At 36.9% G+C, this 18,202-nt stretch overlaps 1 protein-coding gene across 2 annotated transcripts in view; it reads right to left on the bottom strand.

Moving 5' to 3' along the window:
* The window catches only part of Papola (poly(A) polymerase alpha), a 42,808-nt gene extending 25,400 nt beyond the window's left edge, over positions 1-17,408 (bottom strand). For both annotated transcript variants that reach the window (XM_013015133.1, XM_013015124.1), the window contains exons 1-9: positions 17,301-17,408; positions 16,662-16,751; positions 16,434-16,572; positions 14,681-14,753; positions 13,358-13,478; positions 11,243-11,327; positions 5,373-5,426; positions 4,730-4,849; positions 2,910-3,019 (exon numbers count right to left, since the gene is read on the bottom strand). In XM_013015133.1, coding sequence (XP_012870587.1) covers positions 2,910-3,019; positions 4,730-4,849; positions 5,373-5,426; positions 11,243-11,327; positions 13,358-13,478; positions 14,681-14,753; positions 16,434-16,519 — 649 coding nt within the window. In that variant the 5' untranslated portion in view covers positions 16,520-16,572; positions 16,662-16,751; positions 17,301-17,408. The remainder of the gene's footprint in view (positions 1-2,909; positions 3,020-4,729; positions 4,850-5,372; positions 5,427-11,242; positions 11,328-13,357; positions 13,479-14,680; positions 14,754-16,433; positions 16,573-16,661; positions 16,752-17,300) is intronic.
* Positions 17,409-18,202: the final 794 nt, after the last annotated feature.

Consider the following 18,202-nt stretch of genomic DNA (forward strand, 5'->3'; position numbering starts at 1 on the left):
CCTTCAGAGGCCTCATTGTAGCTGCCGCCGCCATCAAGTCTACCCAGCCTAACCCGGTGTGCCATGCCAAGAACGGGCAGGTGGTTGGCATGGGAACAGTCTCAGAAACACTGTTCACGCCTTGTACGGGAGAAGGCAAACTATTAATGGTTTAGCCACAATCTACATGAGCTTTCCATGATGTTTAAACCTGGAGTTGAAGAGAGCAGAAATCTCCAGTGCCATCCATCCATATGCCTCGGACTCTAGTTTTGATTTGGGTTTTGGTTTCATCGTGGGGCTTGAACTCTGGGCCTGGGTGCTGTCCCTCAGCTCTTCAGCTCAAGGCGAGCACTCTACCACTTGAGCCACAGCATCACTTCTGGTTTGCTGGTGGTTCAGTGGCAATAAGAGTCTCATGGACTTTCCTGCCCAGGCTGGCTTTGAACTGCGATCCTCAGATCTCAGCCTCCTTTCTTTCTTCGTGCCAGAAGCATTCAATGATTTTCCTTCTCCTCCTCCCCCGCAGGCGTGCTGGCCGTGCTCATCCCCCGGCTGGACCTGGTCATCTCTCTGGTGGGCTCGGTGAGCAGCAGCGCCCTGGCCCTCATCATACCCCCGCTGCTGGAGATCACCACCTTCTACTCTGAGGATATCAGCTTTGTCACCATTGCTAAAGACGTCCTGATCAGCATCCTGGGCCTGTTAGGGTGTATATTTGGGACCTACCAAGCCCTCTACGAGCTGACCCAACACAACTTCTATTCCAGAGTCAACTTTACTGGTGGCATCCATGTATAATGATCTATTTATATGCTACTAGACCCCCCTGTCCCCGCCCATCCTCCCCATGCATTTCCATTTGGATGCTATATATACATATATATATATATACATTCATCATACTCCAACATCTATTTTATTTTTTTCATTTTTGCCAGTCCTGAGGCTTGAACTCAGGGCCTGGGCACTGTCCCTGAGCTTGTTTTGCTCAAGGCTCTACCATTTGAGCCACAGCGCCATTTCTGGCTTCTTCTGTGTATGTGGTGCTAAGGAATCAAACCCAGGGCTCCATGCATGCTAGGCAAGCCCTCTACCACTAAGCCACCTTTCCAGCCCCATCTCTCTATTCATAAATACTTCCCTGGGGCTGGGAAGGTAGCTCAGTGGTAGAGCGCTTGCCTTGCATGCATGAGGCCCTGGGTTCGATTCCTCAGCACCACATAAAAAAAAAAATAAAAAAAAAAAGAAAGCGTGGGCTGGGAAGGTGGCTCAGTGGTAGAGTGCTTGCCTTGCATGCCTGAGGCCCTGGGTTTTATTCCTCAGCACCACATAAGCAAACAGGAAAAAAAGCCGGAAGTGGCGCTGTGGCTCAAGTGGTAGAGAGCTAGCCTTGAGCTGAAGAGCTGAGGGACAGAGCCCAGGCCCAGAGTTCAGGCCCCACGACTGGACCCCCAAAATAAATAAATAAATAAAATAATAAAATAAAATAGAGCGTCTTACTATTTAAGGCAGGCTGGCCAGAAACTAGTAATCATTTAGTCTTTCTCAGGTTCCCAAATAAATACCGGATTACTGACTTGTATCACTATACCTGGGTTACCTGGACTTAATAATGTTTTATAATATCATTGTATTTATCCCCAGGGGCTACTTTCCCAGAGCACCAGGGTATGTCTACAAACCAGAGTACTGACTCATTTTTTTTCTATACCTTCAACACCTAAGATCAAGCTTAATTAATTATGCACAGAGGAACTAGTAATTATGCACAGTGGGACAACCAATAATAAAAAAGAAGTTATGACAATATACTGGAATAAAATATTTAGTGTAATTGGGATAATTTAAGATGCTATGTTTATATGATGGAATAAAATAAGGTAAATAAACATTCTGACACACTATTAGGCTACTATGAAAAGGTTATCTGAATATAAGCACAGCAACACAGCAATTGTCTGATACAGAGGGGGATTACTAAGTGACTAGCAGATGCATAACCCCCACTGAGGACATGCTGTACACATAAATGATTTTGGTTTCCCAGACAGAATGAAGCAGGACAGTACAAAATTCCATTAGGATACTCCATACAGCTCATGCACTCTCTTTCATGTTCTGCTAGTACAAAGGGTTTGAACTCAGCATCTTGTGCTTCCTAGGTTGGCACAGTGCTGCTGACACAGCCTCACAGCATGCAATTTGAAACTTGTGATTTCTGGAATTTTCAATTTAAATCTATTAAATCTACTGTTTGTGGCTAACTTCAGTAGAAACAGAAGTAAAGGAGAACTACTATATTTTGTTTCCCCTTTATACTACAATTACCCTATATCACACTATTACCAATTCAGCTCCATCAATTTCTAAGGTTGATAATGATTGAGACAGTCAGACTCAATCTTACAGAAAAATCTGTAACATGAAGGGTTTTCTAATTCCATAGGGAATTGTAAACAAATTAAATTTAAAATGACTCTACCTTAAGTTTAAGTTCATTCCCTATAGAGAAAATCATCAATGTATAATGCACATTGCTGAAACCATTAAGATAATTTTAATGTTTTCCCTTTTGTTTTGGTCAGATGGGGGTTTCAACTATGGGCCCAGATACTGTCCCTAAGTTCTTTTTGCTCAAGGCTAATGCTCTTCCACTTTTGAGTTCCAGTACTACGTCTGAATTTCTGGTGGCTAATTTGGAGATGAGTCTCACTGACTTTGTCTGGGCTGGCTTTGAGCTGCTATCCTCAGTTCTCAGCTTCCTGAGTAGCTAGGATTATAGTCCTGAGCCACCAGACCCTGCAAATGATCATTATTTACTAGTCTCAATTTAACTCTTTATGGCAAACATCACTAGTAGTTACTGTGCATATCACAACAAATTCAAAATACAAGCACTAGAATGGTTTAAGCAAGTAAAGACATACCTGTATCTGTGAAAGACTGAATATCGTAAGTAAGATCAACACTGAGATTTTCAGAGTTCTCTGTTTTTTTAAACACCAACCCAATCACCCACATAGTGCGAAATTCTTCCCTGAAAAGAAGAGCATCACGTTAGGCAGAATTCATGAAAATATAGCTATTAATTGAGTTGACAAATCCCAAACCCAAAGTGCATCAAAGTTTCAAAGTCCTTACCCACCCATACCTAATCCTTTAATATTCCTGTGTCTAACCATTCAGACTTCGTAACAAACATCTGTGTTTCTTTTAGTGATGATTCTCAAGTATCAAAAAGACAGGAATATAAAAAATTGTTTTCAAATAATGGGGAGAAAAGAATGTTTTTCTCTAGTTAGGCACCAGTGGCTCACACCTATAATCTTAGCTACTTTGGAGACTGAGATTTGAAAACCTCGACTCTAGGAGAGTCTGGGCAGAAAAGTTCCTGGGAAACGCTTATCTCCGATTAACCACTCAAAACCTAAAGTAGAACTGTGGGTTCAAGTGGTATAGCACTACTTTAGAGCAAGGGAGTTCAGAGTCAGGGCTGGGAAGGTGGCTCAGTGGTAGAGTGCTTGTTTCACATGCATGAGGCCCTGGGTTCGATTCCTCAGCACCACATAAGCAGAAAAGGCCAGAAGTGGCACTGTGGCTCAAGTGGTAGAGCGCTCGCCTTGAACTGAAGAGCTGAGGAACAATGCCCAGACCCAGAGTTCAAGCCCCATGACTGACCCAAAAAAAAAAAAAAAAGTTCAGAGACAGTGCCAGGCCCTGAATTCAAGCTGACAACCAACCTACATACATACATACATACATACATACATAGTGAGATTAAATGAAAGACTAGGCTAGTTATATAACAAAATCTTGTCTGAACAAGACTATTTCAGAACTATGAAAGACCTAAGACGACCTAAGCAATTACTGTAAATACCATAAGCTTAAATAATCCTTCCATCTTTATTTTTCTGCTTATTTTTAGTGGCAATAGGGCTTGCTAGCCAGGGCTCTACCACAACCATAGGCTACTGCTGATTTGTTTTAAAATATTTACTACTAATACTCCATAAATCCTTCCAACATAGGCGTGGTCTCTAATAAGAACAACAACTGACCTATATTAACACCCTTAAAACAAAAGTCTAAGCTTGTACTTATTTACATGTTTTCCCAATGGTTCAGAATCCATCACAAATCAGATTATTTCAAGATCAAACCAAATCACTTCCTTAAGATAAAAAGCAAGAAATGACATTTGGTTTAACAGTTATCTTGGGAGAAAGAAAGAGAGACAGAGAGGGAGAAAGAGAAAGAAAATATTAAACATGTCCCTTCCTAGGTATTGGGGGCTCAAGACCGAAAACCTTAGCTCCTAAGGAAACTGAGATTTGGGAATCAAAGCCAGCCTGGGCAGGAAAGCCCATGAGATTCTTTATCTCCAACTAACTACCAAAACAGCTACAAGCGAAGCTGAAGCTTAAGCAGCAGAGAGCTCAAGAACAACACCCAGGCGCTAACAAGTTCAAGCCCCAGGACCAGCATAAAAATAAATGAATTATTTCTAACAGTGTTAAAGCACACCTGAAGAATATTAACTATAATAATAGGCATGTCATCATTACAAACTATTACAGAAAATTTGTCCTGATTTTCTTCAAGAATATCTTATGTAAGCTGATGGAGAAACTAAGTTATAAATTGTGAGTTGGTTATAGGGCACATGTTAAGAATAGTGAGACTAGTTATAAAAACAAACTATAAGAACTTCTATGATTAAAGGATAGCAAAATGCATTACATACTTGTCAGGATTTTCTTTGGGTGCTGGAAATGACTGGGGATTCACATGAGCCAGTGTAATAAACTCATTCTTCTCCAAGCTTCCAACCAGGATTCGGATTTTTGATTCAACCAATCCCACCCTGAATAAATGTCACTTAGTATTAAGAAAAGTTTTTATTGACTTCATAAAAATTCTCAAATATACAAACCAAATGTTTACATAAAAAAGCAGTATATCATATATAACTAAAACACATACCCAGGCAGTTCAATTGGCTGAACTATTCTCCCAAATATAAAACCAATAGCCTTAAAATGAACCTAAAAATGTTGAGGTAGAGCACAAGTAAGGCGTGCTTCCTTCTCCAAACTAGAAGATTACTTAAGATAACCCCACTAGTGTTTAAGGAAAGATTAACAACCTGAACCACTTTAAGTATGCAGCCAAGAAATGATGTTTTTATAAATAACATGTACAAAAAATGGTAAATTGTATATGGACTCTTTAATTCCAATGCTTTCATCAGAAGTAGTAAAGTTCCATTTATGAGCACACAAAATTGAGTGGGATAATGTTAAAAGCCGCCCCCAGCTTCTCCTGTTCCATGCTATCTGATTCACTCTGAAGTTTATTTTTTCTGCAAAAATTATCTTACTACTCACCATTCTAGGCGTTGTTTTTCCGTTGGTGCACTTGCTAGAAGTACAATATAATGCCTTTGAAGATAAAGACAACATGCTATTTATTTTATTTATGGGCTTTGTGTTGGATATTAAAACCACAATGAAACATATACTTATAAATCAAGAACTTGGCAGCAGAGAGGCCTACAATCTCAATATGCACATAAAATCCTATGAACCAAATTTTACACTTCTAATTACTGGAGTTACATTTTCCTGAATGAAAAAAGGTGATTTTATGAAGAATTACCAAAACAAGTAGCTAAATTCCACATTAACAATTTTGCCCAATGACTCCAGTAACATCCAGTAACAGTGTTCTACCTATAAAGATAAAAAGGAGCTGTTCACAGAGATATAATCTTATTAAAATGTTTTAATGAAATCAGAGCACCAGGGTTTTGTTCTTCAAACAGAGTAGGTAAATACACATATCACATCAGAAAACTTCAAAATTAATTTAACCGATGTGGTTTTGTAATTTACTGGTATTGAAACAAACTGAACGCTGAAACCAGAACAAGACTTCCTCAAGTAGTATTAATAGTATAAATTTTTGAAACAAATACCTCTACCTTGAGGATAAAATGACTTCTATTCAGAATTCAATCTGAAAATAGTTTATTTCAGAAAATACCAAATTAACTATCTTTTTATGTCTTTTAAAAAAAAATCTATGCTGTCCCTGGAACAAAAATTGTGGATTATTACACATATTCGTTTTCCTTACACTAATAAAGTTCAGTGAAATAAACCAATCTACAATGACCTCATTGAGTGCTGAAAGGTAAATTTCATATTAATAACTTCACCTCATAAAAAAGCAAACAGAGCTGAGGGGGGTGGCTCAAGTAGTAGTGTACCTGTCTTAAGTTCAAACCTCAGTACAAAAAAAGAAAGCAAAATGACATCACCATAGTAGACACTAGCACAATGACAGGGAAAAAAAATCTTTCTTCTCAAACTATGAAGCTTAGAAAACCCTAATGTTTCTCTCACATTTCACAGTGAGATTTTTACCTTAAAACAAGTCTGAGTATCAAAATACAAACCAAAAAAAGCCACCACAAGATGGGCACCAATGGCTCACACCTGTAATTCTAGCTACTCAGGAGAATGAGATCTGAGGACCGTGGATCAAAGCCAGCCTAAACAGAAAAGTCACAACAATTTTATCTCCAATTATTCACTCAAAAGCCAGAGTGGAACTGTGACTCAAAATGGAAAGTGTTAGCCTTGAGCAAAAGAGCTCAGGGACAGTACACAGGGCCTGAGTTCAATCCCCACACTGAAAAAAAGTAAAAAACAAAACACAGTTGCTAAAAAATGAAGATGCTTTCAGGCCATTTTAAGGGTTTCATTTTAGGAATTTTAAAAATGTAAAATGTTTGGGTATTTTTTATTATACTTTTAAACAGCACACTGGCTATTAACTAGGCTTACAATACACTTAAAAAAAAAGTTAGAAAGCCAGGCACAGGTGGTTCAGGCCTGTAACCATAGCTATTCAGCAAGGTGATCATCTGAGGATGATCAGTTTGAAACCAGGCTGGGCAGTCTGTGAAACTCTTATGTCCAGTCCAACAAAAAAGCAAGAAGTGGAACTGTAGCTAGTGATGGAACACTAGCCTTGAAGGGGGAAAAAAAATCTGAGAGAGAGTGGCCAGGCCTGAGTTCAAGCCCTAGGACCAGCAGCTAAAAGATAACACATTTCCAGACAAACACTGTGTGCTCACGTCTACAATCAAAGATACTAAACAAGCTAAGATACGCAAGACTGTGGTTTGAGACAGCCCAGGCAGCAAAGTCCAAGAGATTCCATCTCCAAAGTAACTAGCTAAAATAGGACTAGAGGTATGACTCAAATAGTAAATAGAGTGACATCAAGCTCAAGACTGAGTTCAAATTCCAATAACAGATTTCTTTTTTTAAAAAGGCACTGCAACCCTGGATAGTTCTAACGCTGTGTACATGTGTAAAATTAAGTTAACAGTACCTTTTTCACTGGCAGAAGTATTGTGAAAAACTGATTGAACCTTAAGGTCTTATAACCATAAAACAACAGAGACAAATAGGCCAAAAGTTAAATGTATAGACTGGGAGCTGGAGGCTCACACCTATAATCCTAGCTACTCAGAAAGCTGAGACCTGAGGATTGCAGCTCAAAGGAAGCCCAAGAAGGAAATTCCTTGTTTCACCACATGGTGGAAATGGATACTCTTCATGACCATCTGAGTCTTCAAGGACAGACTAAACCATAAAACACAATGTTCTCTATATACAAAAGATAAAATATTTTAAAGTTTGAAATTGCTATCAATTTCAAAATTGTGATGCCTAGAGTTCAATTTTTGATTCTTAACTGAAATCCAAAGACGAAAAGGATTTTCTTCTGTACAGTGTTCATGTATAAATGTCATAGAAAATTAGTCATTACAAGTATCTCTAGAAGATACAAATTTTTTATTCAGGCACATTTAGCAAATGAGTTCTATAAAGCACATTATATTCAGTAAGAATAAGACAGAAACAAAGTGACATACAAGATACTAAAAATCCAACCTTGATTTTTCTATAAATCTGTACTTTACATGCTAAAATCAAGAAATGGTAATGTTTCCAAGGCTCCTATCAGAGCGGAGAAGTAGAAGCACTTCAAATGTAACATTTCTTTTTTGTTGTTGCATAAAAAAAAAAGTGACAGCCCCTTCTCAATTGCCATGTCTCCGAAGTCTACATAAAATGTTTAAGGCAATGCAATTATCATTACCTCCCCCCCAAACTAACATTTTACAAGTTCCCAATAAATCACCTACAAAAACAACTATGTAAGTAGTTCTCCTAGCCATTTCATCTCAATACTTTACCTGAGTAGACCAGCTCAGATGTAAGCACTGAAAGAAAACCACTGTCAAAAGCCCTTGTAAGTCCTTTTATAATTCAGAGGTGAGTTACAGTTCACTGCCACCTTAAATATTTTAAACCAATTTTAAAGCTAAATTATTACTCATCATTATATACTTCAGAGAACACTGGGTTTCCCTAATCCTTTTTGTATTTAAGTGTAATGTCTAAAGTGAGTATTCACAATTCTTAATGCTGATTTATTTACTGCTAGCACTGGAAATATCCCAAAAGAGCAAAAGCAATTTCTTAGAGTGCTTCAAAACTTTTCAGAAGAGCGGGGACGTGGGTAGCTCACACCTATAACCCTACCTACTAACGAGGCTGAGATGAGGATTGTAGATCAAAGCTAGCCTTGGCAGGCAAGTCCACGAGACTCGTATCTCCAATTAACCACCACCAGAAAAACAGAAGTAGAGTTGTGGCTCCAAGTGGCAGTGCTAGCCCTGAGCAAAAAATACTCTGGGACAGTGCCCAGGCCCAGTTCAAGCCCCAGAACCAACAAAATAAAAATAAAAAATAAATTTAAAAAACTTTACAGAAGAACCCCATCTCTTTTCACTCAAGGCAAGCTGATGACTCTTTCTGGAAGATCAGTTTACTTTTTAAGACAAATAAAATTTCCTCTATGATACCCTCCTTTCAAAGAATAGCAACTATGTGTCACACAATTTTAAATCCCACACATACCAAATGGGAATATCTTCAAGTCATGCTATAAATAAAGCCATAATCAATTCCAATTATGAGAAAACATTTCAATTGTGTTCTACAGACAAGAGGTTACTTTATGAAGATGTATCTTAAAAATTCAAATTTGTAGCCAGGCACCGGTGGCTCACACCTGTAATCCTAGCTACTCGGGAAGCTGAGATCTGAGGATGGAGGTTCAAAGTCAGCCTAGGCAGGAAAGTCCGTAAGATTCTTATCTCCAATAAACCACTAGAAAACCAGAAGTGGTGCTGTGGCTCAAGTGGTAGAGAGCTCACCTTGAGCTGAAGAGCGCAGGGACAGCGCCCAAGCCCAGAGTTCAAGCCCCACAACAGACCAAAAAAAAAAAAAAAATTCGAATTTGTTGCCAGGCACTGGTGGTTCACACCTGTGATCTTAGCTACTCATGAGGCTGAGTTCAGAAGATGGTGGTTAGAAGCCAATTAATCACTCAAAAACCAAAAGTGGAACTGTGGCTCAAAGGGATAGAGTGCTAACTTTGAACAAAAAAGCTCAGGGACAAGACCAGGTCTTGAATTCAAGCCCCACAACCAACCAAAAAGAAAAAGAAAGAAGAAAAAATTCAAATTTGTGAATACCTTCAAAAACTTCAAGACAGTTATCAATAGTATCTGAAAGAGGGCCACTTTTATCACATTTTCAAATGTTTAAGTTTTCCTAGGATATAGGTAAAATGTAAATTTCCCAAAATAAATGTTACTTTTCTCCCATATACATAGTCTTTATACTTAGTCTTTATGTGATAATGGAGTTTAAATTCAGGGTCTTGGGCTTGCTATTGCTAGGCAGGTGCTGTATCACTGAACCATGCAATTATCCCTTAAACCTTTTAAAATAGCTTTAAAAAATTGACCTTTTCACGGTTCAGTGAAAATATCAAAATATTTTTTGCCCAACATTTTCTTTAGAGGCACTAGTTTAAAAAGAAACATTAACTTTGAAAGGAAAAACTAGTCCTAATAATGTCAACAAAATGAGCAGCAAGGTTTGTTGAATGACAATACAAATCTTAAAGGAAGCTATTAAAGCAGGTATTTCCAAGAATCCCATTCTTTCCATCTCTTACTCCTCGAAGAAAGACAGGAAAAATAATTCATGGTTGAGTCTCAGGATTTGAAAGCAGCCAGGTATTTTTCCATAAAACATTTATTCTCCTTGCATCAAGTTATCTCTCTTATACTGTTTCAAAAGAATCAGTACATTTAAAAAATGAGTACATTAAATGTTCAAAGATACTTCCTCACTCAAATAAAAATATCTGCCAACTGGATATCACAATTTTTTTGGAAATAGTAACAGAGGTAAACTTTTACTAAGAAATACAAAACACAACTAATAAATTACTACTGCTTTTTCATGCAAAACAAACAAAACACAGAGACATTGTGATGGTCATCATTCTTATTTTTAATTGGGGGAAAGAGCATTAAGCAATCTTGCTTAGTTTATTACAAAACACAATCGAATACAAGATCAGATGGTCAGGAAAGTTTCAAGCATTTAAAAAAATGAAGGAGAATTTGGAAATTTTTCAGCCCAGGGCAAATGAAGTTTCAAGTCAATGTATTGTCTTGTTTAAAAATTAAATTAAGATTTATTATAATTTACATTTTCATCAAACCAACACAAGTAATAAAGCTTTTAACCTCTCCTAAAGTATTAAACCATTATTTTGGAACTATTCATAAATTATTATGCCCACTAAATCCCAAGAAAACTATTTATAGAAATCTTGACAGGGCTTAGTGCTGGGAAGATAATGCTATAACTACTGATAATGCTGTAACTATTGAAATACTTCACTGGGTACAAAATGACATTAAGTCTATGTATGTTATAAAGATTCTTTATGCTAAACAAGTTTCTAGAATTAAGTGAAAACTCAAATTTCTCAACAGAAAATATTAACTGAAAATTATAATGGCTCACCCATTTGCCAGTATATATAGATTTGCTGGCATGCCTACAAATCTGATGCTTTACAAAGACAGTAGTTCAGTTAGATCAGGCAGGAAAACTGTGGCAGCTACACACTATATTGATTGACAAAGGGGTTCACTAAAACATCCTATTTATGTTCTTTATGAGAAGAAGGAAAATTCTACAGATACTGAAAGAAGATCAAGACTACAGTAAATTAGCAAAAGATGTCATATGCTACTATTACACCATTATAAAGGAGCAACATGTCTGACATGCCTTAAAATACATACTTGTACTTTTGAAAGAAGTTTGGAGCTTCAAAAAGCTTGGACCACTCTGCCTTACTCAGCAAAATTTCATCTGTGATAGCAAGACCTAAATTAAAAACATATTAGAATGTTTGCATGCTTTAGTCTAACATCTACAATTTAAAATAACCTTAAGCATACCACATGCAGTCACTATAATCTTCGAACAATAATTATATCAAGTGTTATTTTATGGCTCTAGGACATATGCTTACATACACAGTAAAAAAAAAAGCTGAAAGTTTATTAAAAGCTAAATTTCTAGTAAATCACCATTGTCATTTAAAATGGCATATTCATATTACTTGCTTAAAACTGAACCTCTGTAGTTACCTGGGAAGAAAAGATTTTCCTATACACTTCATTTCTTGCCTTTCTAAAAACAATTTAGCGGCTGTTTCTAGTGGGTCAAGAAACATCTTCCCAAAAACAGCCTTTGGATAAAAGGGAAAATTGTTAAGGTAAGCTGACTGTATACATCATTTTTCTACTACCACAACTGTCAGTCAATCAAACAATTGTTTTCCAATTCTTCTTCTCAAAAAACAACTGGGGAGGGGCTGTGAAGGTGGCTCAGTGGTGGAGTGCTTGCCTTGCATGCATGAGGCCCTGGGTTCGATTCCTCAACACCACATAAGCAGAAAAAGTGGGAAGTGGCATTGTGGCTCAAGTGTTAAGAGTGCTGGCCTTGAGCTGAAGAGTTGAGGGACAGTCCCCAGGCCCCACGACTGACCAAAAACAAAACAAGACAAAAAAAAAAAAAAAAAAAAAACTAGGGAGCCAGGTGTTAGTTGCTCATGCCTGTAATCTTAGCTACTCTCAGGAGGCTCAGATCTGCAGACTATAGTTCAAAGCCAGCCTGGACAGGAAAGTCTCTTTATCGCCAATTAATTACCAAAAGAGCCAGCCAGTATAACAATTGTGGCTCAAAGGCAAACTGCTAGCCTTGAACAAACAGCACCAAGGCCAAGTTCAAGCCCTGAGGCTGGCACCCAAAAAGACAAAACAAAAATCCCCCAAATTTGGAAGCCAGGTACTAGCAGCTCACACCTGTTGTATTATCTCAGGAGACTGAGACCTAGGAGTTCGAGGTCCAAAGCCAGCCAGCAAGTTCTCAAGATTCCACACCTCTTTAAAAAAAAAAAAAAAAACTAGACTGGGGGCTGGGAAGGTGACTCAGCGGTAGATTGCTTGCCCCTCATGCATGAGGCCCTGGGTTCAATTCCTCAGCACCACATAAATAGAAAAGGCTGGATGTAGCTCAAGTGGTAGAGTGCTAGCTAGTGTTGAGCTGAAGAGCTCAGGGACAGCAGCCAGCCCTAGAGTTCAAGCCCCATGACCAAAACAAACAAAAAACCTAGAATGAAAACCTGGTGGCTCACACCTGTAATTCTAGCTACTCAGAAGGCTAAGATCTGAGGATCACAGTTCAAAGTCAGCCTGGGCAAGAAAAGCGACGATACTATTATCTCCAATTAACTACCAGAAAACCAAAAGTGGAACTGTGGGTCAGTGGCAGAGCACTAGCCTTGAGCAAAAAGAACTCAAGGACAGTGCCCAGACCCTGAGTTCAAGCCTCTACAATCTGGCTCAAATGATAAAGTACCAGCCATGAATACAAAAAGCCCTAGTATCACACACATGCATGCACGCACGCACGCAAGCACGCACACACACACACACACAGCAAGTCTGTTTATAATACAAAGTTAACAAAAAACAAACTTCTAAAATAATGAGCAGTTTGACTCCAATTCAACTCAAAGTTCTGTGCTGATGTAGGAAGTCTGCCCGGCATAGCTCAAGTCACCCGTGGAGACAAAATGTTACCACTCTTGATTTTACAAGGCAACAATATAGCACTAAACTAGGGACAACACACATCTAAACATACAGCTTTAAAGTGTTAATCTTCCAACATAGCCAAAAATGAAACACCTAAAAGAAAATAAGTGAACTCTCAAATATATAATAAAAAAATTATGCCAAAACCCACTTCAACTTGTATTTCAATAAAACTGAACAGCTGACTAGTGGGTCTACAAATGGTATGTAATCCTTCCTGCACAAGGAGAGCATAAGAGGATAAACACTTACCTTGTTTAAACTCCTCAACCATGACCATCCGTGTTGAAACGGACACATTGTACGTGGAGTTCTGTTGTGGGTATGCTGGTGTAATTATAGGCATAAGATGGTACCTATCACTGGGGTTTACCTACATACAACAACAGCCAATCAGTTTCTTCAAGTACATATGCAACAGATACTTGGACTTTTTACCCCTTGTTACACTGAATCAATGATTAAATTTTATTTCATTCATAGCTGAAGTTGAGAAAAAAAAAAACCTTGTAAGGAAAATTCTTTTCATAGGAATTCTTCAGAGAATCAACGATTTGGCCTATACGAATGATTTGTTTCAAGTATAGGGGCAGGACTATTTCTGGTCACCTTACTAAGGTGCTTGCTAAATATAAAAGAATTCTTCGCAATCTACTTTTCCCTTATTCTGCAACAGATATAAGGATGCCTCTGTAACTATTTAAAGAAATGTCATGTGCAAGTTCTGTGCAAATTATAAACAAGATAAGGAGTTTATGCTTAACACATGATGAAACTATACTATGTTGATATCATTAAGAGATAATAGAATGACTTAAAATTTTAATCTTAAAGTCTGTATACTGTTACTTATCCTCAAAACCTAAAAAAAAAAAACCTTTGGGCTAGGAAAACTTTAAAAAGCACTGCTTGATATATAGTACAGCAGAACTTAAAAAGGTTTTGGCATTGCAATAAAGATAGCAAATAATTTAAAAAAGAATTCTGAAAATCTATAAAGTCTTCCAATTAATTATTAAGGTTCATGGCATAAACATTTAAAATGTATAAGCAGCAATGTCCTTAATTTCTCAAGAAACAAAAGGGAAAGATCTTCTTTAGTCCAATCGTTTTTTAACACTTCTGCAGTATCTAAACCAACTTTTACAATTAGCTCGTAGTAATACTTAGAAATTGTCTGTCACATGTAAACATTAAGCAACAGCTTTCCTTTAACCACCCAAATTTAACAAAATATTTAGATCAAATAAAAAAATACAGGGATTTTTAGTATCCTTTTATTTTTTTTTGAAAGCACAAATGCCCACACAATATTGACTTACAAGGTATTTCTATATAGAATTAAAATTGTTAGTGAAATTTGTATTCACTCTTTACAAGTAAATGTGATTTACAGGGTACATCATTACGCTTCGCACACCAGAGGACAAGTAGATGAGGTTATCTAGAAGAAGTGTAATACGAACATGTTCACTCATTTGTAAAAGGCTAAGCAGTCTCCCTGGAGTTTATGCAGATGATTTTTACTTGTTATTGCACAGTGTGAATTTGTAGGGGAAAAAATAATACACTAACCCTTGGGTCCCATACAGGCAAATTAAGATTGCATTCTTCAGGCTGTTTCAATAGCACTGGATTTGGCCATTCCCTGTTTAAAAAGATTGTAGCACTTGATAAGACTATTGGATATTATCATCTAAACGTATTTTGTTAAACATACAGCATTTGTGAAAGTGATCCTTCATTCACTTCGGTATATATAATCTTTTATCCCTTTCCACTGACATAAGATTACTTGAAACTTTTCCTCTACAATAGTAAAGCATTTGGCATCTTTTTCAAACTGGTGTCAAACATCTTTCCTCAAAAAACTAATGAAGCACTACTTAAATAAAGAAGCACTATCTCAAGACATCGGATGTGTTCACTTCAACCTTGAACAAGATAAATCCCACCCAATGAAAAAATCCTGCCTTCCTAATAATTTCATTAAAATTATTTTTTAACTGGGAGAAAGCAAAGGGATGACACTGTCCAAAAAAGAAATGTACTAATTACCTGACTTATGAAATTAACTCCTCTGTACAACACCTTAATAATAAAATTATATTAAAAAGAAAAAGACAAATAATACAGTTACTTCTGATCATAGTCAAAGAGGCAGGGATGATTAGGAAAGTCAGGACAGTTTTTCTCCGTCTTATAACTTAAAAGATGTAACATGAGTAGGAATAATAAAACTCTAACATGAACATTCTTTTCAGAACAAAATCTGTAATAAATTAGTTCAGTCCATTATGGAGGAGACACAAAATAAAAAATATATGCCACCCTATTATCAAGTCAGATTATTAAAAAAAAAACACTACTCATGGCCAGTCAGAGCAGAAAACCTGCCTGGTAAGCATAACCTGAGCTGAAGCCTCAGTATTGCTAAAGAAAAATAAAAAAAAAATATTATTAGGTTATGTGTGTAGCCTTAAAAGAAATTTGAATGTTTTACTCATCTTGTCATATCTTATTATATATCAAAATGTGCTATCAAATTATAAAACAGTGGAATGTACATAAGAAAGTGTCCAATGACTGAATTTTTTTTTTTTTACAAAATTGTTAGGGGGAAAAAATTTGTTTTGCAGATGGAGGAAAAGATTGCAAGAATAGGAAAGACCTATATCTCTTGGGATAAATTTGATTAAAAACCAAGAACTATCACTACTTTGGGAATCAAAGCAATAACTTAGAGCTTTTCTTAAAAGAAATCATGGTTTGCAAATTCAGGTTTTATCAATCGCCCTCCCAGCCCCAAATCTTTCCTGGGTTAATGACTAATTCCCAAAGGGTTCCCTGTCCCCACCTCAGGCACTTAACATTAATGTATTTTCAAAACCTTTTTATATAAATGACAACTTTACTATTCTACCAAAGATAAAAGCACAGCTTAAAGAAAAAGGCAAACACAATCACAAAAGGTAATGGCCTGTAGATTTAGAAGCATTCAAAGAAAGAAAAAGGTGGTGTGTTTAGTTTTATGCAAAAGTAACTGGTAACCCAACCTATTAAAAAATTAGATTTTAGCAGATGTTACAGCTAAAATTCAGAGTTTATTCGGAAGGTAAGGTTTATGCAAGCAAGCACAAATAGTATCTGATTTGGGATGCTGGCAAATCTAGGGAAAGGAATGGAGTTCAGTGATCTTCAAGGCTATCTAATGACTATATCATGAACTAAAATTTGAATTTGAAATCAGCTGCAGAAATGTCATAGAAATAAGACTAAACTTCAGTGTCTACAATCAATTTTATTTTAATATAATCTAAACACATACCATTTAGAAAATACCAAGAAAAATTTATGTACAAGAGTTGATGCTATTGCATTTGGATAAAGCTGGCAAGTTCTTGCTACTAGCATAGCCCAGGAAACACCACCGAGGAAACCTAATATATTGGAATAGATGTTGTGCCCTGTTGATAAGGGAAAGCAGAAAGATAAGTTAGTGTTGAACAAAAGTTTAAACATTTTTAATAAGCTAGCCAACAAATTCTGAACTCACGTTTGGCCCACAGTTTGATAGCTCTCAGAGTTAACCTGAAGTTGTCAATATTTGGTACTAGATGTAAAATTTCATCGGTTACCCTGCAACCTAATTAATAGTGAAAAAAAAAACAAAAAACAAAAATAAGAGTATTAAGTCATCAAAAGTTTGGCAATACTAGTACGTTTTCTGAGACTGATGTCAAAATAAAAACTTCACATGGTAGAATAAATAACGTTAAATCAAGAGGCAAAAAATATTAAATTTAAAGCATCAATACTGAACTAACAAGCACTATCCTAAACAAAATTAACAATACTGTTACCTACACCTAACCTCAACTTTTAACAATTTCCTAATTGAAACTTTTAATCTTGTCAAGAGCTGTTGTGAAAGCATGTTAACCAACTTATGCCAATAAAACTGTTCAGAAAAGTCCCCCAGGCCTCGTTTGTGTGTGTGTGTGTCTGTGTGTGTGTGTCTGTGTGTGTGTGCACACTAATAATGACAGCAAAGAATAACCGTGCAGGATGTATTAAGTATGCTTAATTTTATTTAAAAGCTACACAGTTGCATTATAAAAACCAGATTTAGAAACAACTGATTATTATCTGATAAAATTCCTACTAGGTAAAAGTAAGTAGACTTTTGACATACCATTAAGACTTCTTATACATCTTATATCTAAATTTTTAAGCAAACTGTCATCTCGTAGGTCCAAATCTTCTGGAATAGTCTGCAGTGCTAATCTTGCAAACAAAATATCAATCTAAAACAAAACAAAACAACCAAATTAAACATTCCATAACTGTCAAGCATTTATGTAAAACAAATAATTCTACTTAAATCCAAGACCTTCTCATCAAGAATGAACAGGAAAATGTTCCTTCTCCCCAACTCTGTATTCCTACATTTCACAATATTAAAAAGACAGGAGGCCAGGCACCAGTGGCTCACGCCTATAGTCATAGCTACATTCAGGAAGCTGAAATCTGAGGATCCTGGTTCATAGGCAACCCAGGCAGGAAAGTTCGTGAGACTCTTATTATCTCCAATTAACCACCAGAAAACTGGAAGTGGGGCAGTGGCTCAAGTGGTAGAGTGCTCACCTTGAGCTGAGAGACAGTGCCCAGGCCCAGAGTTCAAGCCCCATGACCGACAAAAAAAAAAAAAAAAAAAGATAGGAAGACACGGCAATATGAAATGGAATATGAATATCTCACTCATTTTACTCATAGTAAGTTTATTAAATGTATATTCCTTATAAACTCACTTTTAATTTTTTCATCTATGGAATGCTGAACAATTACATACTAAAAGGTACACAAACACAAAGCAATTATCTGTGTTTAGCTCAAAACAGACTTGACAGGTTGCTCTAGACTCACCCCTATAATCCTAGCTACTCAGGAGGCTGAGATCTGAGGACTGTGTTTCAAAAACAGCCAAGGTATGTAAGTCCTTGGTACTCTTATCTCCAATAAACTGTCAAGCATAGAGCGCTTGCCTTGAGCTGAAGAGTTGAGGGGCAGAGCCCAAGGCCAGACTTCAAGCCCCAG

The sequence above is a fragment of the Dipodomys ordii genome, unplaced genomic scaffold (genome assembly GCF_000151885.1).
Source record: "Dipodomys ordii isolate 6190 unplaced genomic scaffold, Dord_2.0 Scaffold2, whole genome shotgun sequence".
In the NCBI taxonomy this organism is placed as follows: domain Eukaryota; kingdom Metazoa; phylum Chordata; class Mammalia; order Rodentia; family Heteromyidae; genus Dipodomys; species Dipodomys ordii.